Source organism: Calonectris borealis, chromosome 19, assembly GCF_964195595.1.
Source record: "Calonectris borealis chromosome 19, bCalBor7.hap1.2, whole genome shotgun sequence".
Taxonomy (NCBI): domain Eukaryota; kingdom Metazoa; phylum Chordata; class Aves; order Procellariiformes; family Procellariidae; genus Calonectris; species Calonectris borealis.
The window spans coordinates 6,652,832-6,676,099 of NC_134330.1; the positions used below are offsets into that span (position 1 = coordinate 6,652,832).

Here is a 23,268-nt window from a genome sequence, read left to right on the forward strand (position 1 = left end):
CCTTTTGGTGCTGCAAAACTCGGGTGATGACTGCCACGAGGGACCACTTTAAATGGATTCCAACAACTGAGATGCTTGTAAGTGTTGGTTCTGGGCAGATACTCAGCAGTGCTGCATGCTGCCTGGGGTCCTGCAGTCATATCTGATCTGAGACTAACACCCCTAAAAAGGCTCTTTGGCCCTTAGAAATAGAGAATTGGTTTATTTCTGCTTTCTTCTGTTATCCTATGATCATGAGAAAAGCCTTCCCCACTTAAGAAAAGAAAAAAAATATCCTCCAAAAGAGTTTTATGACGACAAAAGGGCATTATTCAGTCTGCCACCTCTGTTCACCTGCGTATGGTAGTGAACTGGTGATGATAGCTGACATTCAGTGTGATAGTGACTTCAGTGTGATACCTGCATTTCAGAAGTATTTGAACAGATGCCAGAGAGAGTCTGCAGTAGTCTCTTTTCAGAAGATGATGCACAGCAGGAAAGATTATGTTCCCATTAATTTTGATAAGGTTCTTGTGGGAAATTAGGTGTTGTTTGGATCAGGCTGATGTTTGCTCAGTGCAGATATGGTCGCGTACATTTAGCACAAATGACCTCTGAAAATTCAGTTGACGAGTTCATAGTGTTTGAGACCTCTTAACTGCAGGTGCAAGGTGTTTTGCCTTGTGTTTGTGGGCAGGGCCTTGTATGCTGTGGATAAACCTGCGTCTAGTTTGTAGCCATTTGCCACGCTCTTGGGTAATTGTAGAGTCCCGTATCACAGATCACTTGGAGAGGGGTCCATTAGGAGGGTGGTGTAAAGGAGAAATGGGTGGCAATATGCTTTGTGCAGACTGTGATTTTCTGTGTTGAGAGACTTGCAGACAGAAATCCATCATCTTCGTTAGTTGCTACGAGCCAAATCAAATGGCTGACTAATTTTTTGGTCACTTGGCAATGGAAGGCCCTCTGGCTCAGGGCAGAACTCATCTCCTTCAGCGGTCTGCCTGGCCTCCTGTGCAGCTGCCAGACAGCAGCTTTGTGTGCTCATAATGTGAGCTTCTTGTGACCTGAAGTACCTGAAGGGTGGTATACTGTGCTGGGCTCTGTGCCAGCGCAGCGTGCTGTCTGTAACAGATCTGTAGCTTTATTTGCTGTACCTGTAATTCGTTTTAGGATGGACACATAGCTTAGACCATTGAGGAGCAAAATAATTGATAGAATAGAATAATTTTAGGTTGGAAGGGACCTGTGGAGATCTCTGGTCCAACCCCACTTCCAAGCAGGCCAATTTAGATCAGGTTGCTCAGGCATTGTCTGGTTGAGTCTTGAATAACTCCAAGGATGGAGTTTCACAACTTCTTGGGGCCCCTGTTCCAGTATTTGACAGCACTCATTGTGAAAAAAATTTCCCAATATCTCATTGGAATTTCCCTTCTTCCAGCTTGTGTCCATTGCTTCTCGTCCTTTCACTTTCCACCTAATGCTAGTGAAGACTGCATATACATTTTGATTTTGGTCAGAATGCCCTTATCTCTGGATGGTGGTGTTTTTTCACACTCTTGGTGTAGCTATGGCCATTAATTTTTTTGTGTGAGACCAAACCCTGATGGCCTCAGAGACAGCTAAACGTGCTACTTCTGTTTGCAAGGGCTGGAGACTAAGGCCAACAGTGGCTTGACTATGTCCTACTGGGAAGGGTCTTACTTGGTAGTGCAGGTTATTTTGTGATGAGGACCTTGGAGACCTCCATAAAGAGTGCTAAGTCCTCGCAAGGGCAGACAAGGCAAACTGTCTTACCCCTGGACTCTTTGTGGTCCTTCGATTTGCTGAGGGAGTGACTACAAGTGTAATTGTAAGCCCGGGAGATTTTGCTGTGGTTGGGGTGAGTTGGGAGTGGGTTCGGGGAGCCCTCTTGCTGCTGCCGCTGCTGCTGCTTCAGTGCAAAAACTTGCCGTAATGGAGCATATCGCGTCCTGTCCTGTTTGCTGTGGTTTTGCGTGTTGGGCTCTGCACCAGGTTTTCCAGTGCCTGTGATTACTTTTCTTTCCGTTTTTCCCTGTCATTGGGCAGTGGGGACTCTGCAGGCAGGCTGCAGGCAGAGGACAGCTGACTTCTTTTCTCTTGGACTGCCTCTCATGATCTGCGCACGTCGGTCTCTCCTCTTTGGGAGGGGAGGAGAGTTCCTCTCCCTCTCCTTGGAAAACGCCCTCTCCAGGATGCTCCAGTAGGAGCTGGTGGGAGGGAGGGAGTTCTGACTGCACCGAAAATGTCATGAAAAAAAAAAAAAGGCAACTGACAGAAGAGAGAACTTGTCCTCAGATTCCTGCTTTTTGCAGCAGCTTAGACTAAGTCTCTGCAAGTGCTGTGGGAGCTGGCAGGAGGCAGAAATGAAGTTCAGAGGCGCGGTAAGATTTATGCAACTGTTCTGGTGGTTTTGCAGCTTTCAGATGTGTATCTAGTCTGAGAAGAAGGGAGATAAGTTTTCAAGGTTTCGGCAGGAAAGTGAAATGCTTCAGCCTGCTTTGCGAAAGACCCCTTCATTGGAAAGTTATGTGAAAGGGGTTGAAATAGGATAAAAAAACCAGAAGATACATGTTTTGAGGAGGAAGCCAAGGTGGGAGTTGAGAAAGTGGGAAGAGAGGGGGAAAGCCGTGCACTGCGTTAGGGGAGAAGAAAGGGTGGAGCTTTTGCTTGGGTGGAAGGGGCATGAGGATGTGAATGTACCGTACTGGTGCTGGCTCTGCTTGTGTCCTTCCCAGGGACATGGGCTTCTTTCTCTGTGGCTACCATCCTAGGGAACGGCAGGAAATACCTGCTTAAGGACTCATTGCCACTCAGTTCCTCCAGGGTGTATTTACTTTAGCAAAACTTTGTCCATGTTTTAGCGGCAACCAGAGAGCCTGGGTCTGCGTACTGCATTGCAGGACAACCACCGGGAACTTATTAAAATGAGTATGTGGCAAAAGATTGAGAAGACTAGGATTGTTACCTGGAAAAGAGGTGAATAAGAGAGGAGGAAAAAAAAGAATATATACAATAGTGCCACAGAGAGGGCAGGTTGTGACCTCCCTTTTTCTGTGTTGTAACATAGGAAGAGGGACATTCAGTTAAGTTAAAAGTTGCCAAAGAGATGCAAAGATTATTTTCATACAACGCATAACCGGGCCATGGAATTCACTGACACTGGAAGATGTTGAGGGGACGTTATAAAAAAGAGTGTATGTGGGCTTTTGTCTGGATAAGAATGTTCAAGGCTTTAATTGGTAAACTTACCAAATTTAGGAAGAGAAGGATTGAAAACGTCATGTCTGTAGATTTAAGCATTCTGACTGTTGAAGAAGAGTTAGCATGGGACCAGAGTATCCTATACCTGCTCAATCTGGAGATCCTTGCATGTTTTCCCAAACAGTGTTGTTGACCACTGCATGAGAAAGGGTCTTAGTGACGAAGGGAAGCGCGGAGCTTCTGGTGGACCTGCCTAGTTCCCCCCTGTGGCAGTGCATTTGAAGGTGGAGATGACAGCGCTGGAGAGGCTTGTGCTTGGGTTTCTGTTGGCATGGAGGACAGCAAACCTCTGTACAGCGGTGGATATAGAGAAAGGGGTTTAGATGTGTTATATGGGAGTGTGATAAGCAGTGATGTTGTCTAGGGTGGTGCTTGATATTCTCTGAGAGAACATGTGGGTGTGGAAGTGCCCTTCGCGTGCCCTGGGAATGCACTGGAGTGCTTGTTCTATTTGGAAAGTTTTACTATCTTTGAAAGACATAATGGTCTGAAATGCTTGTGTGGGGCGTGTGGAATCCGGCGGAGAAGGTAGGAACGTCTGGTGTGGGGAAGGCCAGAGTGCTGCAAGGATAACAATGCGAGACTCGCAGTATTTGCAGCGAGAGAGGCGAAGGGATGTGTGCATTTAGCGGGAAATACAACAGCAGTTACCAAAGAACAGTGAATAAGGGCGCAGGGTCAGCACCCCATCGCTGCAAGCTGGGAGGCGGGGGGAGCAAGTGCCTGCCGTGATTCTTATCTGTAGGCCAGTGTTTGAGTTTCTGCTCCCCTCTCACCTGCTCGGTCTGATCTGGAAGTCAATGGCAAAATTTTCTTGGAAGGGTGCTGATCTGGATTTTTGCTTTTTATGCCATCTGTTTGTCTTCTGAAGCTACTGTGGGATGCACAGGCCTGTGACCTGAGGTTACAGGTAGTACTGCTGTGTATACTGTGATCAGCAACATCTTTTAACTAGCAACAGCTTTTGTCATCTGTTCAGGAGCAAAAATGTCAGCTCCCTAAATATAGAAATTCAGTGTATTTACTTTTCCAGCCTTAGTGATCTTTCTGGTTTACCTAGTTCATTTTTCTTACTGCTATTTTATACTTAGCTTGTTGATTGAAATATCAGCATCCCCTCTTAGGGCTAAACATTTTTCTTCTCCTTCAAATCAGTTCTTATAACTACTTTTTTCTTTTCACTACTAATGGCTTCTCTTTTTTCCTAACTTACTTCCCACCTCCCAAAAAAAAATAAAGTCTAGAAAATATAATTATGTTATAAACATTGAACAAATTATATTACCTGCTTGCCATGCAAATCTCTATGGCTTTCTTTGGTTTCTGGTCCATCATAATTTGCATTTCTAATTTACATTTGAGCCCCTTAGATGTGGATTCTTACTATTCTAAATGTTGCAAGTGTCAAATGTCATTGATTAATATATTAAGAGTCATAATTGCAGCAACATCCACACCCTGCATTATTGTTTTTCAAAAGATTAAGTTTTTGCTTTCACAGTTCTAACTCCCCACGACCTACATGCATTTAATAGATACTTAAAATAATGCACATAGTGTGATATATTGCTCACATTTCCCATTCTGCTTTGCATTTTAGGGTGGGAGATTAAATGGTTCTGTAGCTTGGAAAGTGAGGGAGGCAGAACTTTTAACTTCTAGGCAGTTTGCTAGTGGGGACATAGCAAATCTTTGTGAGAGCAGAATAACCTTACCTACCCTATATTTTGGATTATTTTATGTTTTAATGTATTCTGGTTTGTCCGTACTTAAAATATGGAAGACTTCAAAATAAATTGTTTACAGAAATTAGTCAAGGAAGTGGCAAATTCTCTCTCCTTAATATAATTTTTTGAATAGTTTATTCTATAGTTAAATCCATTCAACATGTGTTTTAGGATCGGGAGGGAAGTATCGGAGAAGGAGAACCAGGTTCTGAGCATGGGCAAGTGCTTCCTGACTCCAGACATTCCTTTGTTGGTGATGTATTGCTCTGAAAGAACCAAGAATAAAAACTGATTCTGCTATAAATGGTCCTTGAGTGGCAGCTGCTGACATGGTAACTTTTTTGCAAGTTGAAGTTGTCCCCTTTAACTCTAGTAGTCTGTGTCATCAGAGTTGTTATCTGGTTTTGATTTCATTTGATCTGACAGTTCTGATTTTTCCCAAGTTGTCTGCTCGGAACAGCTTACCACCTTGTGGGAAATACTGCATTCTTCATCAGGCTTACATAATTAAAAGCAAAATAAAACGTTTCATTTTTCATTAAACAAGTCCAATGCGTGAGACTTGGGTTGTATAAATTACTGTCTGAGCTCAGATGGCTTCAGAAAGCGCAGATAAATCCATGTGGTTGGTTGCAGAGGATTTTTACATGAGCTACGGAGCTACCTCTCAGGGAACCCTCTTTCCAACCCAGCTGTTGACTAACAGGGTTTTCTGTGTCCAAAATGTGCAGTTAACTTTCAGTGCGGCAAAAGGGAGGAGGATCCTAAGTGGCTGCACTTCAGTCTGTCAGGGATTTGCTGGCAGGCGCCAAGTGCTTGACTAAGATCCCTTGGTCCAGGTCCACCTCAGTTGTTTTCATTATTGCTTTCTCCATGTAAAAGGAGAGAAAAGCTATCCCATTCTGCACCTCAGGAATTGAGGCACTGGATAAAATAGTTGATTTTTGTCTGCTCTGCCGTCTAGCCCATGCCATGTCCAAACCCTTTCCCAGGCTGTAGAGTGGAGTAGAAATCAGAGGATTTTTTTTTTTTCCTTCCTGTAGCTTTGGCATGGCAGTGAAGAATGTCATACTATCCAGGAGACAAATGTGTTTTAACTGCCACCTCCCCACAAGAAGTTCGTTCTTGGTTCAGACGACTTATTGTCTTCCAGAATCTAATCTGAATTTCCCTTCCCACTCACATTTGGTTCTTGCCTGTTCTTCCGTTCCCGGCTTTGTAACTATTTCTGGAACCTGCAGATCAATCATCTTTCACTTGATACCAAGATAAAGATGCCTGCCTCTTTCCGTAAGGCACCCGCTCCCTTGGTCGTTTTAGTGCAAGTCTCTACTGAATGGATACTAGCTAATTGTAAAAATGCATTGTCAGAGGAAAATACGAAAACATACATTGTTAGCTGTTGAAGCAGAAATCTTGTTTACATCGTGTGACTTTCTTTCTAAGTCAGATGATGATAAAGCTTTCCTGCTCCGTATAAGACCATTCACTGTGAGAGCTCCAGGTGTTTTCATCCGTGCGTCACTCACGGATGCTCCAGGAAGGAATGAGAGTTGCCTGAGCTGCCAGGTGCTGCCTGTTCTCTCGGCGGTCAGCAGCGCTGGTGTGTCTGGAACTGCTGTGCCAACAGACTCTTCAGTTGCCCCTCTGGGAAAAGCAAGGCTGGGAAATTTTGGCATAAAAGACTCCTTCCTACACACACGTTGGGCTACTGGGTATTGCACGGCCATAGACCAGCCGATGGACAAAGCAGTGGGGGGGAGTTCTTGCTCAGTTCACATCATCCCTGACCTCCTGTGCTTGTGGCAGAGTTGCCCTCCATCTTCCTTCACAAAAGAAAATTTCCCTGATGCGCTCAGAGTGAGTGAGGGACTCAAGTACTTTGGATTTTGTTGTGCAGAGCAAAAGGTCTTGGTTTTCATTTTTGAGGTGTATGAGATCTCCCAAGTCCTAAGCAGAGGAAACTCTTTATCATACTTTGGCATTTAGCATCATTTAAAAGAAAAATATTTCTTTACACCTTCACAATAACATGTCAGAGACTTACTAGTTCAGTTTAGGAAACCCTTTGGTATAGTCTTGAGCGCTTTTGTACTCCCAGGAGTTGTTTGTGAAGGGTATTTTCTGGTCTTGTTGTATGAATACAAAGAAAGGCTGGAACTTCAGCCAATGTAAACCTGGCTCTGCAGGCTGCATTGAGCTGAAAGTCTTTCCCAAAATTTAATCACACGGAAGAAAAAGGCATGTGGAAGTAGTACCGCGTTGGTAATTGCACTGGCTTGGTCCCTGCCATTCAGGAGTGACGGCTTTTCCTTTCCTGGCAGTGAGCCACTGTTGTGCTGACGGCTCTGGAGAAGAGATTAAAAGTAAAGAGTGGGTTAAAATAGTGTGGGAATGAGTCCCTTGGAACTGTACCTTGGGGTGGTAAGTGGCAAAAGTCAGCTCGTACTCTCTCAAGCAGGACAGTGATTTTAGTAAGGCAAAAAAGGCCAGTTTGAGAGAAGACAGGCACTCCTAAGCCCACAGGCACTAAGATCAGGTGGAGATTGCTCAGATTTTTGCAATTCCCTGTTTGCAGCCTGTGCTGGGTGTGGCATTAGCAGGGTATATCCTACAAGGGTTGGGATTCTTAGCCTGGTCCTCCTGTTGTTTCCTATGGGCAGGATGAAGTTGCACATGGCTGAGCTAACCTAACTACCTGTTACTGTCGCAAGGGCACCTGTGCTCCCTTCCTCCTTGCCCTGGGTCTGACACTCACCTTGATCCCGTGGCAAGGTGATTCAGCTCACTACGTTGACAGAAAACTGCCAGCTTCTTTTTTCCTGGTCTTTGTTTTGCTCATTTAGTGAGTTGCATTGGTTTGGCTTAGAGACAGGTAATTGCTTGTGTTAACACACGCCAGGGAGGCAAAGACCAAAGGAGGGGATGTGTTCGGTTTGGCGGTGGTGAGCGTTCGACTGCACCTAACCTGCCTCTAGGGTGGTACTTTCACAAGCGCTTAAAAACGGCAGGAGCTGACCCTGCTGCTGAAATGCTCGCTCCTGCCCGACTCCGCCGTGGGTCCCAATCTTGTGCCACTGTATCTGTCGGTCATTGCGAGTGATTACGAGTGGAGCCAACGACTTGGATTAAAACAATTAAAAAAAAAAAATCTGAGTTAGTTGTAATCCATGTCCGATTTCCAGTCTAGCTTATTGCACAAGTACTAGAGCCAGTGCAAGCCAAAGGGTGCAGCTGCACGGAGGGCAGCTGGGACGGTCCTTTCGCCTGTGTTCTCACTGTCAGAACGGCTCGTCTACCACTGTGCTCTCTTAGCAGCTTCAAGGAAAACTGGTTTTCACACAGAAGGGTCTAATCAGACCCTTACAGCCTATATTCTCCTAATTACCTGGAATACATACTCCCTGCCACAGGGCTTCCAGAGTTGTCCAAGCTGATCTCTTGCATAGCACAGAGCAGAGGATGTTGTAAATGAACAGAACGTCAGCCGGAGGCGTTTTGGCAGAGATAAACCTATCCACTGCAGAGAGGCTAAGGGAGCCAGTCCTGTCCATAGGCAAACTGCTTTAATGGTTCATTAGCTTCACTGTAACATATTTAACCCCCCAGACTGGGTTTTCTAGCATTAATTTACAGCCACCAGATTTGATGTCTGCCTGCTAACACAAAATAACAAACATCTTAGTTATTTTAATTTATTCAGTGCCTTACTGTCACACTCATCATTCAGTAGGAACATATGGTCATCATTGTGAATATTTTTTCTAAATAGTGTCTTCTCTCCACACTTTCTTCCTTCTGCATTACAGTTCTATTTCTATTTTGCAAAAAGGATTTATTTTCACCTCCTTTTACATTGCATCTGTTGAAGTTATTAGCAGTCAAATAGTTAATGTTGACATTTTAAGTTGGTGGTAGACTTGGACATAAGCAATAAAGCAAATGAGCAAATGCTGGCACAGAGAAGCACATATTGCTGTGCTGTGGTTTTATGACTGATGTTTATATTTGCACTGAACTTAGGCTTGGGAGGGTACAACACTGTGATTAAAGTTTATGTTCTGGAGAATCCGACTGCATCGCGTCAACTAGGTAACCTGGTCACGTTTAATTATTGCTGAAAAGTTGCATTTAGTTGGTTGGTGGTTTTTTTTTCAAACTGACTGAAAATTTCAGGTAGTTATTTTGTTCTCACGGAGAGAGGTTGGAGTTGAATGAGAAGAAAAAAGCGTGGAGGAAACTGAAAGCTACTTAGCCTTAAATGCCTGTCCCAGAGGAGGCGGCCGAAGTGCAGTTTTCTGTGTTGTAAGTAGGATAGATTGCTTCTTCCTTAGGCTGTATGTGTACAGCTGGGATCAGTTTGTCCTGAGCTGGAGGGAGTGGCTCCTGAAAGAGCTGCTGAAACTGCTAAGTGACGTTTTCTGTGAAAGTCTTTGGGATTATATAAACTTGGATTAACCGTGTGAGGGTGGAAGTTTCTCCTCAGTCATTTTTGAGGCAGCTGTGTTTTAAAACTGTATTCATAAACTTACCCACTTGAAAACTAGTTATTTTCTTTTGGTTTTGCCTTTGTTCCCATTACCTTGTCCAAAAGCTGCTCCAGGATTCCGCTGCTCTGATGGAAGGATTCTAATTTCTAGGCAGAGTTTATTTCTGTGTGATTTGTCCCTATTTCTTTCGCCAGTGTTACTCTTTATCTCACCACCTTTCTTCTCCAGGGCTTATCCCTTTCCTCTTCACCTTGGCAAACAGGGGAGAAGAAGACAACAAGGCACTTTGCTGAAGGTGTGGAGGAATTGGCTTGGAAGGTTTTGGGCATTTTAAAGAGATTCCTTACGACAGTATCTGCAGAATTCCTCTCAAACTGGATCTTTCAAAGCTTAGAAATGAAGCCTTCCAGACCATGAGACTAATTGGAAAAAAATAAAAATAAAAAGGGAAATTAAAACGGTGTTGCTTTGTGGTGTTTGAGCCATTAGAGTGGATCTAGATTTGAGAATTCCCAGTAGCCAGTTGAAGGAACTAATTTTTCTTTCTGAAAGCTGGTAATTTGATGCAATCACTTATGCCCAGGCACTGGGCTTTCAGGAAGGAAGCCAATTATAACTTGCATTTGCAGATGATTGGTAAGTCTAAACAACTGCAGGCTGAGGGAATTTGCACCCATTTGGGCCCAAATTTATACTTCAGTGGGTCTTGCCTTTATTACTGCTTAACAAAACTTAAGCTAAATTTTCTTCTGACCAAGGTTGTTTTTATTTTTTTTTCCCTGCACGCCATCAGCCCCTGTGCTCTGACCACTATTATATCTTGAGAAGGAGCAGAAAGGAACTACCTGACAACGTGAGTCAGCAAAAATCATCTACATCGTTGTGCAGGGTTTTGGGGCTGGACGACAGCGTTGCAGCAGGGGTCCGGCATTCCTGGTTTGTAACGCTAATACAGGAGACGGTGCCTGGGTATTGCTATTAGTGCATGAGCCCATTTAGGAACAAGGTCCAGTGGCATTTCTGCCAGTGATGGCAACATCCCAGAATATAACAGCAGATACTCTGAAATGCATTAGTGCTTTAGGGAAATGATTTAGGAGAAGGGTGCTTGCTGTGAGGAGTTTGCAAAGTAAGAAGGATTTAAGAATATGGTAAGAAAATGCAGACGGATGTGAGGCAAATGGTTTAATACGTTGTGTCCCCTGTCTCTGATTTCTGTAGCGTCTCTCGTCTTCCATGCCTTGTACATCGTCTGTCCGTCGGGTCTAATTGCCTTTAGTAGAAATTTTCCCTGCAAGTAGCGACTGAGTCACTTGGTGCACATTTCCTCTCCCTGTTTTAGTACATGAGGTTGAGTGAAGTAAGAAGTCAGCAGACCTGTGTTTTCCAAAAATGATTGTGTCTGAACCACAGCACATTGAAAACGTAACCTTTAAAAGAGGATCAGGGAATAGAAGTTGCTTGATACATGGGATAGATGTTAGTGTCACAGTAAATTCAGTGGCATGGGATGCAGAAATGCCCATTTCTCATTAGTTCTGAATTTTCCCATTGGGTATCTTGCTAAAGCTTTTAAATTGGTCAGCAACGTGAAGCTGTTTGCTCATGAGATGAATCATCATTAGTCATAAAAGATTCCTTACCTCGAAACGACTTCCCGTTATGAAATGAGAGAGAAAAGTAGGGAGGAGAACACATTTCAGTCTCACTCCTGCTAAAGGATGCCTGGGAAAGGAAATCCAAGTTTTATTCTTTTTGTGAAATGTTTTGTTTGTTTGATTGATTCCTTTAAAGTGATTGGAAATTTAGCAATAATTTTTCCCTAATGCTGGCTTGTCTTCCATCAAAGCAATTAGCATAAACCAATTGATAAAGTGTTAGTATACATTGACTAGCGTTTTCAACAGTAGTGGGGTTATTCCAATATCCTCTCCTGTTTATAGGTTGTCCATGGGTGATTGTGGTTAATCGTTCCTGTGGACTCAGTGAGCTGCATACAAAACCACAGATATCCCAACCTTCCTCTGCTTTTGGTTGCAGGGAGCGGGGACTAACGGCATTCGGCTGACCATGGAGAGCGCTCTGACGGCCCGCGACCGTGTGGGGGTGCAGGATTTTGTCCTGCTTGAGAACTTCACCAGTGAAGCAGCGTTTATTGAAAATCTGCGTAAGCGCTTCAAGGAGAATCTGATTTATGTGAGTAGCAGAGTGACAGAAGCCAAAGTGTTCATCGGTGACCTGAATTTGGGTGTTTGCTACAGAAGACGTACCATAGCTTTGCTCTACAGTTGGATTTGGAGATGGTGGTATCAGCTTTAGTAGACCATGGTTGCTTGTGTCAGAACTAGTCTGGGATACTGTCACGTTAACAGATATAGGGACTCATTTGCAGTGCTCTGGTTGAGGTCTTGCCAGCACTGAAAATCCAACTTGCGCCACATCCTTCCGCTTCACGAATTCACTCTGTGGTGGGCTTTCAGCAACGCCAGGCTTGAACTTGATCCCAAATGGTGTATCAGAAATAATCCAGTGTTCTTGCTTGTTAAACCTGTAGGTGCTGCTTTTTCAGCAAGGATAACATGTCTAGCATAACTCCTGCAAAGTCGTTCTCGTTGCGCTGAGAGGTCCCTTGGCCTCTTTGGAAGCCCCCAGCAGCACCCCCAGCGCACCGCCGCAGGCAGCCCTTGTCCACAACATACGGCCTTCAGAGCAGCCTGGGCTCTCGGAGAATCTGCTGCCAGACCTTCTGTAACCTCTCTGCTTTGTGTTCTCTTTTGCAGACGTACATTGGCTCGGTTCTGGTGTCTGTTAATCCATACAAGGAACTGGAAATCTACAGTAAACAGAACATGGAGCGATACCGTGGCGTCAGCTTCTATGAAGTTTCTCCTCACCTGTGAGTGGCCTGTGGGTAAACAGTGCAGTTTGTGCCGTTCCCACACAGGCGTGTGCAATAACGACACGTGAAAACAAGCAAAGAGGACTTTTCCTTCTCCCAGATGCAGCACTAAAAACCGTAGGGATACAAAGGATCCTTCGGAGGGTGTGGTGTACGGCTCTTTCTATTCCTGTTCCTCTCTCCAAAGAGCATAAGTTGCCTTTGCAAGAGCAGTATTTGGAAAGGGAGTTGGTTCCTTCCTGGCTGGAGGAACAGCGCTGCTTACCCAGCCCTGGCAGACAGGAGTTCATTGTTCCAGGGTTACTCGGGGTCTGCGTGTCGGGGCTGTGAGCTTCCCCTGCTGCTACATCGCTCATTCAGCACGGGGCTAACTAGGGGAAAGAGTGTGTCTATACGTGCGGTGGTTTCTTTCCTACCTCTGCTGTTACTGCCTGACCAATATTTATCTGGTATTTCCCTTGTTGCTAAGATACCGTGAGCCTGTTGGAACAAGGAATGTATTTATTTACATGGTCTGGCCTGGTGAGCATTCCCAATTTCCCATTTAAAAAAAAAAAAAAGTTAGAGGTTTAAAGTTATTTTTGAAAGCATTTGAATTTTTTTTGTCAGACTGAAAGAGAAAGATGACTGAGAGCTGAGGACATTTGGCTCCGAAATGCTTTCTTTTGGAGCCAAGGGCCAAATTCTGAGCACCTCTTGGAGGCTTTTTGTGGTGGTTCTTTTTTTTAAGTTTTTTTTAAGAGGTCTTGGAAGAGTAAGTGGTATTATTTTTGAGCAAACTATTTGGATTGTTTCTTATTACTGGCACATAGCCCAGGAGAGTAAGCAAAACAGAATGCGCTGCAAGCACAGAGAAGGAGAGAAACACCATTATTTGGGAAAGTCTGAACACTTGAAGTTGTATTTGTTGTGATAAAGATGTGACTTTTATAGTGTTTCAGCTTCTTGTGTGGACTTCCATGGGGGACGATTAAACCCGAAAAACCCTGCATTCAAACCTGCTAAGTTCTCCCCTTGATCTAGATGTGTCAATACATCGTGTCTATGTGCGGGCGCCCCAAATAAGAGATCTGCCCCCAGAAAGTAACTGGCGGAGGCTTAAATGGGCATCAGGCAGTTCCTGGGGAAGCAGCTGGGAGGGTGCAGAGGTAGCAGCTCCGGCCGCAGGCTCCACCTCACCCCCAGCCTTAACCCCGCTGTCAGCTCCTGCCTGCGCCTTCTTGTTGCCAGGTGGGTTACTTCAGTCCTGCCTTCCAGGCAGGGACCTGGCCTGGGTGCAGCCCCTTTATCTGTGATCGGGGCACTTCTTTGTCCTTTGGTGAGAATTTTGTGACTCTCTGGAAGATCTTTGGGACTGTGGCTACCTTTTTATTTGCGTGCAGTAGCTACGGGACTGAGCATGATGGCAATGCTCACGTATAACATGGAGCGCTAAGCAGCTCTGCTTTAATTCCTGTATGTGCTACACAGTGACTTAAATCACAAAGTAGCTGATTATTACTTAGGCTGTTCTCTTTCTTGTTTTAACTAGTCCCATAAGAAATTGTAAAACGTGCAGCTCATAAGTAAACCCTTGAGAGCTGCAGTGCCGAATACCAGTGCTGATCCAACTGGGAAAGCGGTATTTTTTTGTTAACTGTTTTTATCGTTCCATTGAAAAACATTGCATTATTTTGATTATTTGTGCATTTAAAAATATTCTGAGGAGCACTGAAATTCTTGGTAGTAGTGTAGTACTCTGTGCTTCTCCTTTCACAGTATTTCAGGTGTCTTTTTTCCTCCTTCTCTTATTCTAAACTGATTCTAGAAAGCCAAAATACTTCAATATTGCTATGCCGGTGTCAAAATTAGTTTAAGGCTAGGCCTGAGCGCTGGGTTCTCTGGGAAGTGCGTCACACGTAGTCATTCAAAGGAGAAAAGTTATCCCTATGGGCTTGAAACACAGCATACTTCCCAGAGTGATCTGTCACATCCTCTGCTATTTATAGCCTGGCAGGGGGTTCAGAGATGGTGACTACAAATGGGACCATAAACATCTTTAAGTAAAGTGATTCTGTATGTGGTATGCATGACTGCTAGCTTTCTGCTTGAACTTACAGTACTTAAAATCACCCAATAAAGGCACGCAGTCTAGAGGCAGTTCTTAAAATTTAAATTAAATTTACATTTATTCAACTGTTTTCAAAATACTCCAGAGACAGAACTTGGATGGGAAGAGAAGGACTTGATGACTTTAGTGGGGTAAGTGTGCAGTTGTGTTGCTAGGTAGCTCATTGGTGTTGCCTTAGCACCAAGTATTAATAGACTTGAGAAGGCCACGGCTGTTATTTTGGTGTGATTATTTCTAATTAATTTCACAGCATGAGAATTTTAAAAAAAAAAAAAAAAGCTACTAAAAGGCTGTCAAGTGTATGAAGACAGGATATCTGCTTGATCACCACATGTAAGACAGCTGAAAATATCGTTATGGAGGTTGTCTTACATGAGTGCGTTTTGAAGGGCTAAAGCTCCTCTCTTCTCCTATCCTCTTCGTTGCATCTGCCTGGTCCTCCTTTTCCTCTCTCCCTCTGTAAGCAGTTGCCACCAGACTCATCCTCCTGCTCTCCGGTGTTGTAAAAGTGTGTGTGGTTCTCGGTATAAGATCCTGTCTGGTCTATCGCGGGGAGGAAAAGAGAAGAGAAAGAAAAAGTAGCAAAGGAGGCAGCAGGGCTTCGAGCCAGCCGCAATGAGCCCTGGCTGTGTGCAGGCAGGAGGAACCCTCGAGTATTTTGGGTAGCGTTTGGCCTAGGGTGGATGGTAGCTTAAGTAGCCCGCAGGATGCTTCTCAGTCTGTGCTGGCGTGTCCCCTTCTTTCTACAACCCAAGAGAAGCTGGGAGAGGTTGGGCTATTCTGCAGCCCCCTTATAGGAGCCACCCAGATAGCGAAGTGCAGTTGTGGCCGTCTGAGTGTGTCATCACTTAAAAGATGAGCTAGAATAGACTGATGGAAGACAAGACGTTTCCTTTTTTGTCCTGTGGGACCGATGTTGAGAGATTGTGTATATTTAGAAAAGTAAGTTTATCTGCACCATTTAGTCGTCTTCTGCAGAAACGTTTCTTGTCAGAGAGAGTAAAAAGAACAGTTTTTAAAGGAATTCGATAGATTTGTGCCATCACCCTGCAGAAACTTGGCTCAGTGGTTAAGATGTGCATAGAGATGTCAGCAATCTCCTGTCGCCACCAGCGTGCAGAAGCAATATGCTCTTACCCAGCCCATGGACTTCTTTTTGAGGTGTCTGCCAGGAGTTTGTGAGGTAGCCTTAGCTGGGGAGTCTCTGCCCTTCACCCGTGGAAACAAACTAACGCCTGGTTATCATTGTCCCTTAGCTACGCCATTGCAGACAACTCGTACCGCTCCCTGCGCACGGAGAGGAAGGATCAGTGCATTCTGATCTCTGGGGAGAGCGGGGCTGGCAAAACGGAGGCCACCAAGAAGATCCTGCAATACTACGCCGTGACCTGTCCAGCCAGTCAGCAGGTCGAAACCGTGAAGGACCGCCTGTTACAATCCAATCCCGTCCTGGAGGTAACTCCGGAGCCTGCAGCACGGAAACTTGACGTTGAGTCATCCGGCGGTACTCACATTTTCCAGCTGAGGGGGTGGGGGCAGCTGGACCCCGCTGGGCATGACTGAGCCGTATCCTGGGAACACTGGTTCTCGCACGTGGGCAGATCGTTTGCACCGCACACGGGGGAATCCCGCTCTGCTTCCACGCCAGAGAAATGGCCGTCTGCTGCTGAATTCGCGTGGCCCTTTCCAGTCCACCAGGAGCGATTCTGGAGCGGGCCGGCTGCAGGGAGAGAGAGGCATTTGGCGTGGGAAGAGCTCTGGTGCTGCATAAGTTCGCAAGGCCAGAAGCGGACGCTGTGGGCAGCCTTGCCCTCTGATAAATGCGTTTGTGGGTGCATTTTCTAGTGCTGTGGTGTCCTCTAGTGTCCAGTCCTGAGCGGTCTTCGTAGCTGCCTTTGATGTTTCCGCTCTCTGCTCAGATGCCTGCGGGAAGGGTGTGCTCCCCTGGAGGGGGAGGCCTGGGGCTGTTAGGATAGCTGGAGCGGAGCTGCGGGTGACTGTGAGCAAAAAGCTGTGATGAAAGAGGAAGCTTTGAAAAGACTGTCAGACGTGACATATGTTGTCAGCAGTGAACTGGCGTTAAAATAAGCTTGCTAGGGGGGATGGAAATCTTTTCAGAGGCATGCTCCATCTGCAGTGCTTGCACTGGGTATAAAGATCAGCATTAGAATTTGGGTAGCAATCTGTTTCCTTCTTGGTTTCCCTTGCAAAAAGGAAGAACCTAGGCTTTAACGGCTGTAAATAAACAACTGGCAGCTTCACCAAAGTGTTTATAAATAATCTTATTTGATACTTATCTATTTTTCTCTAATCGTTTTATTTCAGGCCTTTGGAAATGCAAAAACCCTTCGGAATGACAACTCCAGCCGATTTGGGAAATACATGGATGTGCAGTTTGATTACAGGGTAACTTAAAATCCGTTTTATACTTCCCAACCGGTCCCGGTCATAGCAGGTCTCTGTTGCCTGTGCTTTCTTGTACTGACGCGTGCACGAAGTGATTGTTTTGCATTCCCTTGATGACAGCATAAGCAGAGTGTGGTAGCAAAGTTTGGTTCCAGAGGATTTTATAGTACACGCTTTCCTTTCTTTCTTCCCTCATTTCTCTATATAAGGAGACAGTGAGATTAAATCCCCTTATTTCTAGGGTATATGTGCACCATGCAGATGGATACTCCCAAACTAAATCCACATAAGCCAGCTGTGATCTGAAGATAATCTCTGTCCTGTGTAACTTTGCATAGTGTTTGCTTCGATTCTGATCCAAATTGTCCCACACTATGAAGATGAACACAGAGCAAGAACTGAGTAGCTCGGCATACTGCAGTCGTTTAAACGTCTCCGCGTGTTATCCCTCCGCAATCACAGTTTTGTTGCGCCTTCTGAGAAGGAATTTTACGCAAGTCAAGATCCCGTTCAGTTGGTGCTGTAGCCGCGATCTCTATAATGACATGTTGTTTTCATTTGATAGTTCATTTTCCATACACTTCAAAACTCAAATTGCCACTATGTTTTAGCTGAAATAGAGATTGTGATACAAAATGACAGACATTTTTCCGTCCTTTTATGGGCTATCGGTTTGTATCCTATTTGTCTTTGAATAGACCACCAGAAACAGAAATGTTTTCCTCTATGTTGATGAACTATTTCAATGGATCTGGTTTGATTTAGGGGGCTCCTGTTGGGGGCCACATCTTGAACTACCTCCTGGAGAAATCCCGAGTTGTGCACCAGAATCACGGAGAGAGGAACTTCCACATTTTCTACCAGCTGCTAGAAGGAGGGGAAGAGGACTTGCTGCGAAGGCTGGGCCTGGAGAAGAGCCCACAACAGTATCACTATTTAGTAAAGGTGTGCATTAACTAGTAATTCTTGTGATATTGTTACAATGTAGGACCAATATATTCTCAGTTGACTTCGTAGTTTCCTTCCCTCACTTTAAAAATAACATTGAGATGACTGCTATAAAAAGAAACACATGGCAGAAGTGCACTGAGCATAAGTAGTATATCTTTGACAATTATTTACTTATTTACATCAAACTGTGTCTTTTTAGGGTCACTGTGCAAGGGTCAGTTCCATAAATGATAAAAATGATTGGAAAATTGTGCGAAGAGCCTTGTCCATTATAAGCTTCAATGACAACGAGGTGGAGGTAAGACATGTTTGACAGCACAGCTGATTTTCCTACTCTTAAAGATTTTTTTTCTGCTCTGGTTTGTTATTTCTGACCAAAGGCAGCCTTCAGAGTGAATGTATTCTCTGCAAAAATCCTGAAAAAAATACAAAATGTTCTCATAAAATGTTAATTAACACAAAAATCTCACTGCCTTTTCTCGCTGTGCTTTCATTTCATAATCCTGGTTTCTGCCTGTTGCTTCCATCCTAGGATTTGCTGAGCATTGTGGCTAGCGTTCTGCACCTGGGGAACGTGCAGTTTGCTGCTGACGAGCAAGGAAACGCTCAGGTCACTACAGAGAATCAGATTAAATATCTGGCTAGGGTGAGTATCACCAGTTAGAGATACATTACATTAAAGATAAATTAGAGAGGTTTCCTTATTTTGAACTTGGTACCGTTGTATCATTTTAGAATATGATTTAGAAGTTTTCATAAATACACTTTTATTTGACCTAAATAAAATGCAAATATTAACATCAAAACCCTTTAATTGGCAACTTCTCTATTTACCGCTTGATCCACCGCTGACTTGAGGTTTTTGCCTTCAAGCAGTGGCATAGGAATAGACTTACTCCGGAGAAGAGTTTTAAAGAAAGAAGAACCCTTGTGCCTTTGCTTAGTCAGTTCTTGGTGCCAGAACAATTAAGCCAATTTATTTGTTAGGTCATATCACTGCCAGAAAGGAGGTGGTGTGCGGGAGGAAAGGGAAGGACTTGCAGTGTGAGTGGGAAATGAAGGGTTGTTCACTGGACTGTGAGTTTGGAGACAAGTATTTCTGATCTCTTAAAACTAGAACTGACAAATTGAACATACTGCCTCATAAATTAATTTAATATTCTACTGCTTTGCAGCTTCTAGCAGTTGAGGGCTCTGTTCTTCGAGACGCATTGATCCACAAGAAGATCATAGCAAAAGGGGAAGAGGTAAGAACGTGAACTGGGGATCTGGGAGGCACGTGGAATTAAATCAAGCCAGCGATACACCGTCAGCTCTCTTACCAGAAGTAAACGGTTCACTCCTCGCTTGTCAAAGGAGGTTGTCAGTGCAAGAGCCCCAGAACCTTGTGGTGATTTGCAGCCTGTACGGCCGGGAGAGAGTGATGAGGGCTGAGCCCAGACAGGATGCCATTGAGTGGCTGTTTATTAACAACGAACTAGGGAAACTTAATCTCCTAGTGGAATGGCTGTTGAATGGCTTTTATCTCCTCCTGCGTGCAGCTGATCAGTCCTCTGAACCTGGAGCAGGCAGCCTACGCGAGGGATGCGCTTGCCAAGGCAATATATGGACGCACTTTCTCCTGGCTGGTGAACAAGGTTAACAAGTCTCTTGCTTACAAGGTAAATTAACCTTTTGTTTGTAGATATCCAACCAAGCGTGAAAGGAAGTTTCAAATATTTTAGCTGCAAAGCAGAGAAATAGTGAGCTCCGTGCTGTACAGCAATTTCTAAATTAATTTGTTTTCCATTAAGAAGAGGGTAAGGAGTAAATGCTGTAACTAAATGGGTAAGATCCAGTGATGGATCGTAGCTGAGAGTACGTATCAACATTTATTTTTTGCCCTATTGCAGGAAGGAGAGTTTCCGGGCTGGAGAAGTACAACAGTTCTGGGATTGCTCGATATCTATGGATTTGAGGTTTTCCAGCACAACAGGTTTGTTTCATCGATGTCTTTGAGTTTTGAGTAAACTCTGCATGACTTCATTCATTCTAGTGTTTGCTCTCCGTTGGGAAATAAGACATTACTCCATCTCTGGTTCTCTTAGTAAGAGAGAAAGAGATGGAGTTTAAACTTCAGGAAATCAGTTGAATAACTGATAATCACAGGGCTTCTAACGCTTGGGGCATCCAGCTAATACTTAGCATTTACAGCTGTTAATGTTCCTGGTATTTTAAAGACTCTTGCCTTTTGGGGCGTATTCATGCGATCGCTTGAACTGTGCCTTTGTGCAGTTCTCTGGCACAGTGGTGGCTGTTGTGGTGTCTTTCCATGGCGGTGCGAATGGGAAAACACAGCTGTAAAACGGTGCGTGGGCCTGTGTCAGAGCCTGGAACCTGACTCTGGCAGATAGCGATGAACTGAGACTCTCAAATTCGCAGTATGACTGGGCCCTTCTTAAAAGTTTTTGTGTTCCTCTGTGTCCCACCCTTCATGTCCGTTTCTCTCTCTTCGTGGAACTCTTTCATGAGATTCACTAAACTTACTAAATTTATACATTCAGTAAATATTTCACTAAATCTCTTCTCTTTCTCTTGATTTACGCAGAGATACATTCATGCTGCTGCCCACTGATTATAGCTTCTTTTACTTGTGCTACAGTGTTAGTGATTATTTTTCTGATTTTTGTTTGCAGCTTTGAGCAATTTTGTATTAATTACTGTAATGAAAAATTGCAGCAGCTCTTCATAGAGCTCACATTAAAGTCAGAACAAGAGGAATACGAGTCAGAAGGCATAGCGGTAAGAGCCAATATCGTCACTTCCACTGTCTCCTTTGTAGCACCTCCTGCAGGCCAGAGGACAGATTAGAAAAGGAGCTGCTAATAATGGTCTCCAGAGTAACTGAATTGAAGAGCTTTCCTTTTTTCTTTCTTTTCGAAACACTTTGGTAGCTCTGTGTGATGCAGTCAGAAGTGAGTAATGCCATTCCAATCTGTTACTCTGATTAAAAAAATGCTTTTTAAAGGGACTGTTAGGAAAACAAATTTGATGAGTGAAAAAGCTTTGTTTCAAACTTGACAGAAAGATTATTTAAGTAAGGTGTGGTCTGCAATGTTTTGAAATTTTCATGTTTTTTTCCAGTCTAGAATTGTTTTCACTCAAGTGTGATTTCTTGTCTTTGTAGTGGGAACCAGTTCAGTATTTTAATAACAAAATAATTTGTGATTTGGTGGAAGAGAAATTCAAAGGCATCATTTCTATTTTGGTGAGTTGACAACACCTTTTTAAATGAAAAATTTGAGGCAGTGTAGTGGAAAACAAGGGGAAGAACACAGGAAAAAAATGGTTTAAGCTTATGTTAGTACTGTTTGAGCAGGCAGGAAGAGCAACGATACACTGAACAGTGACACCATTAAAAGTCAAACTGTGTCGCCTCCGTCTGCTCTTGGGAAAGAAGCTTCCAATCCAGGCAGTCTGGAAGGAGGAAAGTGTTCTCCTTTTCAGCTCAACAGTTCTTCATCTGTTGAACTAGGAGATGGCCTACCAAAGGGCCAAAGGGTCAAACTGGGACAGTGTTTCAGTGGGACAGAATTAGAGCTGGCCTGTGCGCTGACAGAAAGAAATGAATACTAGAATGCGTGTGCTTGTAGGATGAAGAGTGTCTGAGACCTGGGGATGCCACAGATACAACGTTCTTGGAGAAACTGGAGGAAACTGTGAAGAACCACCCTCATTTTCTCACGTGAGTGTTCACATAGCTGAGGGCAGTTAATACTGGTAGGATCCAAGTGTGGGATAGAGCCTAGAGCTGTAATTATTCCTAGATAACGTTATAACTCATTGTGTGTACGGCAGTAGCATCCTCGGTATACTGGGTCCCACGTAAAAGATGATCGTGTTTTCTTTTGCAAAGAGATTAGATTGTGCGTTAAGATAATATAGAGTAAGTTGTCAACACCAACTGCCTTGCTCTTCTCAAGACTATGCTTCAGAATGCAGTAGGAGCAACAAAACTCTTGTTACTGACTTGCCCCTTCACCGATCTCTTCCTGGCATCCTACTGCAAATACGTCCAAGGAATTTGCAGGCTTGCAGCTTCTTGGCTCTTCCAAGATCCGGCCCAATACTTCGGGTGTGACAAACTCTCCGTTTTGGAGTATTAGGCCAGATCATTCCCCAGCATCGATGGCTTCCAGGGGGAAGATGACTGATGACTCAAGTCAGGCCTAGGAATAACTAGTACATGGAGCAGAATTTTACTGGTAAAAATTGTGTTCAGAGGCGTATATGCATTAGAATGATTTAAGCAGTGTTGGTGCTGTTGAATTTGAGAGGTTTATATTGCACTAACTCACCTTTGTGCCCATCTGCTTCCCAAACAATATTGATACCCTTTGACTTGGTAACCGCCACTGCAGTTCAGTGGGTGTGAATTCCATGTTTCACCTGTCAGATGATTGTTTACGGCAGTTTTGGAGCTCCAAATGTCTTTTTCTTCTTACTGACCGTTCTGCTTATGCTCAGATTAGGATCTGTAGAGCATCTCATGAGTATGCCAGCCTGCTGCCACCATCTTCACTGCCCTCTTGCCTGCTGCCTCTACTCTAATTTCATGTGCACACAGAACCACTCTGCAACCTCGCCAGGAAGCTGAAAGTTCATCCATTTGAAATAAACATAAATACATTTTATAACATTTTTATGATTTGCTGGTTGATAACTCTTTATTTACTTTCGGTCTTGAAAATCAGCAAGTCAGATTTATTCCCCCGTGTTCTGTGTTCACATAGTCCCACTCTGGGATCAAACGCCATCGTGCTTTTTGAAGTGAATCCCCCCCATGAAACAAATGTTTGTTTCTCAGAAGCTTCTTCACTTTCTCACCAGGCACAAGCTCGCTGACCAAAAGACTCGCAAGTCACTGGGGCGGGAGGAGTTTCGGCTTTTGCACTATGCTGGAGAGGTCACCTACAGTGTTGCAGGTAAGCGTGTGCATCATCTCCACTCTCTCTCACTCTTTTCTCCTCCTCCCATCCTCTGCCCTTTCAATTAAACCAGCTTCACTATATAGTAAAGAAAAATCTGGGCATAGAATATGTCCACACATCATTTGATTAACCAGATTAATTTCCCATCTCAAATTCCTGCCTTGTTGTGAAGCTCCTGTGGAACAGCGGTGGCAGCCTGAGCGGTTTCTTTTTCTTCCAGGTTTTCTAGATAAAAACAATGACCTTCTCTTTCGGAACCTGAAGGAGGTGAGTGTGGATAGAGGATGTTTCCAATACTCAGCAGAAGGAGGAGTCAGGTTTAAAATGAGGGAAAAGATTCTTCTAGACTCCACCTGGAGAATGCGTGTCCATAGGGCTGCACTATGAAAAGACAAACTGAGGTGCCCAAAGTTAATTTTACTATTAAAAAGCAAAACAAAGCAAAAAACCC

The 23,268-nt window shown here is 44.2% G+C and overlaps 2 protein-coding genes across 8 annotated transcripts in view; one reads left to right on the forward strand and one right to left on the reverse strand.

Annotated features, from left to right (window-relative positions):
- Positions 1–23,268, forward strand: part of MYO1C (myosin IC) — a 65,009-nt gene that overhangs the window by 30,175 nt on the left and 11,566 nt on the right. For 3 of the 4 annotated variants that reach the window (XM_075168763.1, XM_075168765.1, XM_075168766.1), the window contains 15 exons: positions 11,522–11,677; positions 12,262–12,377; positions 15,747–15,945; positions 16,816–16,896; positions 17,662–17,841; positions 18,047–18,145; positions 18,380–18,493; positions 19,023–19,094; positions 19,389–19,508; positions 19,740–19,822; positions 20,523–20,628; positions 21,014–21,094; positions 21,480–21,571; positions 22,717–22,811; positions 23,038–23,084. In XM_075168763.1, coding sequence (XP_075024864.1) covers positions 11,522–11,677; positions 12,262–12,377; positions 15,747–15,945; positions 16,816–16,896; positions 17,662–17,841; positions 18,047–18,145; positions 18,380–18,493; positions 19,023–19,094; positions 19,389–19,508; positions 19,740–19,822; positions 20,523–20,628; positions 21,014–21,094; positions 21,480–21,571; positions 22,717–22,811; positions 23,038–23,084 — 1,641 coding nt within the window. Of the gene's footprint in view, positions 1–10,274; positions 10,335–11,521; positions 11,678–12,261; positions 12,378–15,746; positions 15,946–16,815; positions 16,897–17,661; positions 17,842–18,046; positions 18,146–18,379; positions 18,494–19,022; positions 19,095–19,388; positions 19,509–19,739; positions 19,823–20,522; positions 20,629–21,013; positions 21,095–21,479; positions 21,572–22,716; positions 22,812–23,037; positions 23,085–23,268 lie in introns of all 4 variants that reach the window. The other variant, XM_075168762.1, reaches the window with a different exon arrangement.
- YWHAE (tyrosine 3-monooxygenase/tryptophan 5-monooxygenase activation protein epsilon) overlaps positions 21,479–23,268 on the reverse strand; it is a 41,819-nt gene continuing 40,029 nt past the window's right edge. For all 4 annotated transcript variants that reach the window (XR_012676596.1, XR_012676595.1, XR_012676594.1 and 1 more), the window contains exon 7: positions 21,479–23,198. The gene's annotated coding sequence lies outside the window, so the exon portion shown is untranslated. The remainder of the gene's footprint in view (positions 23,199–23,268) is intronic.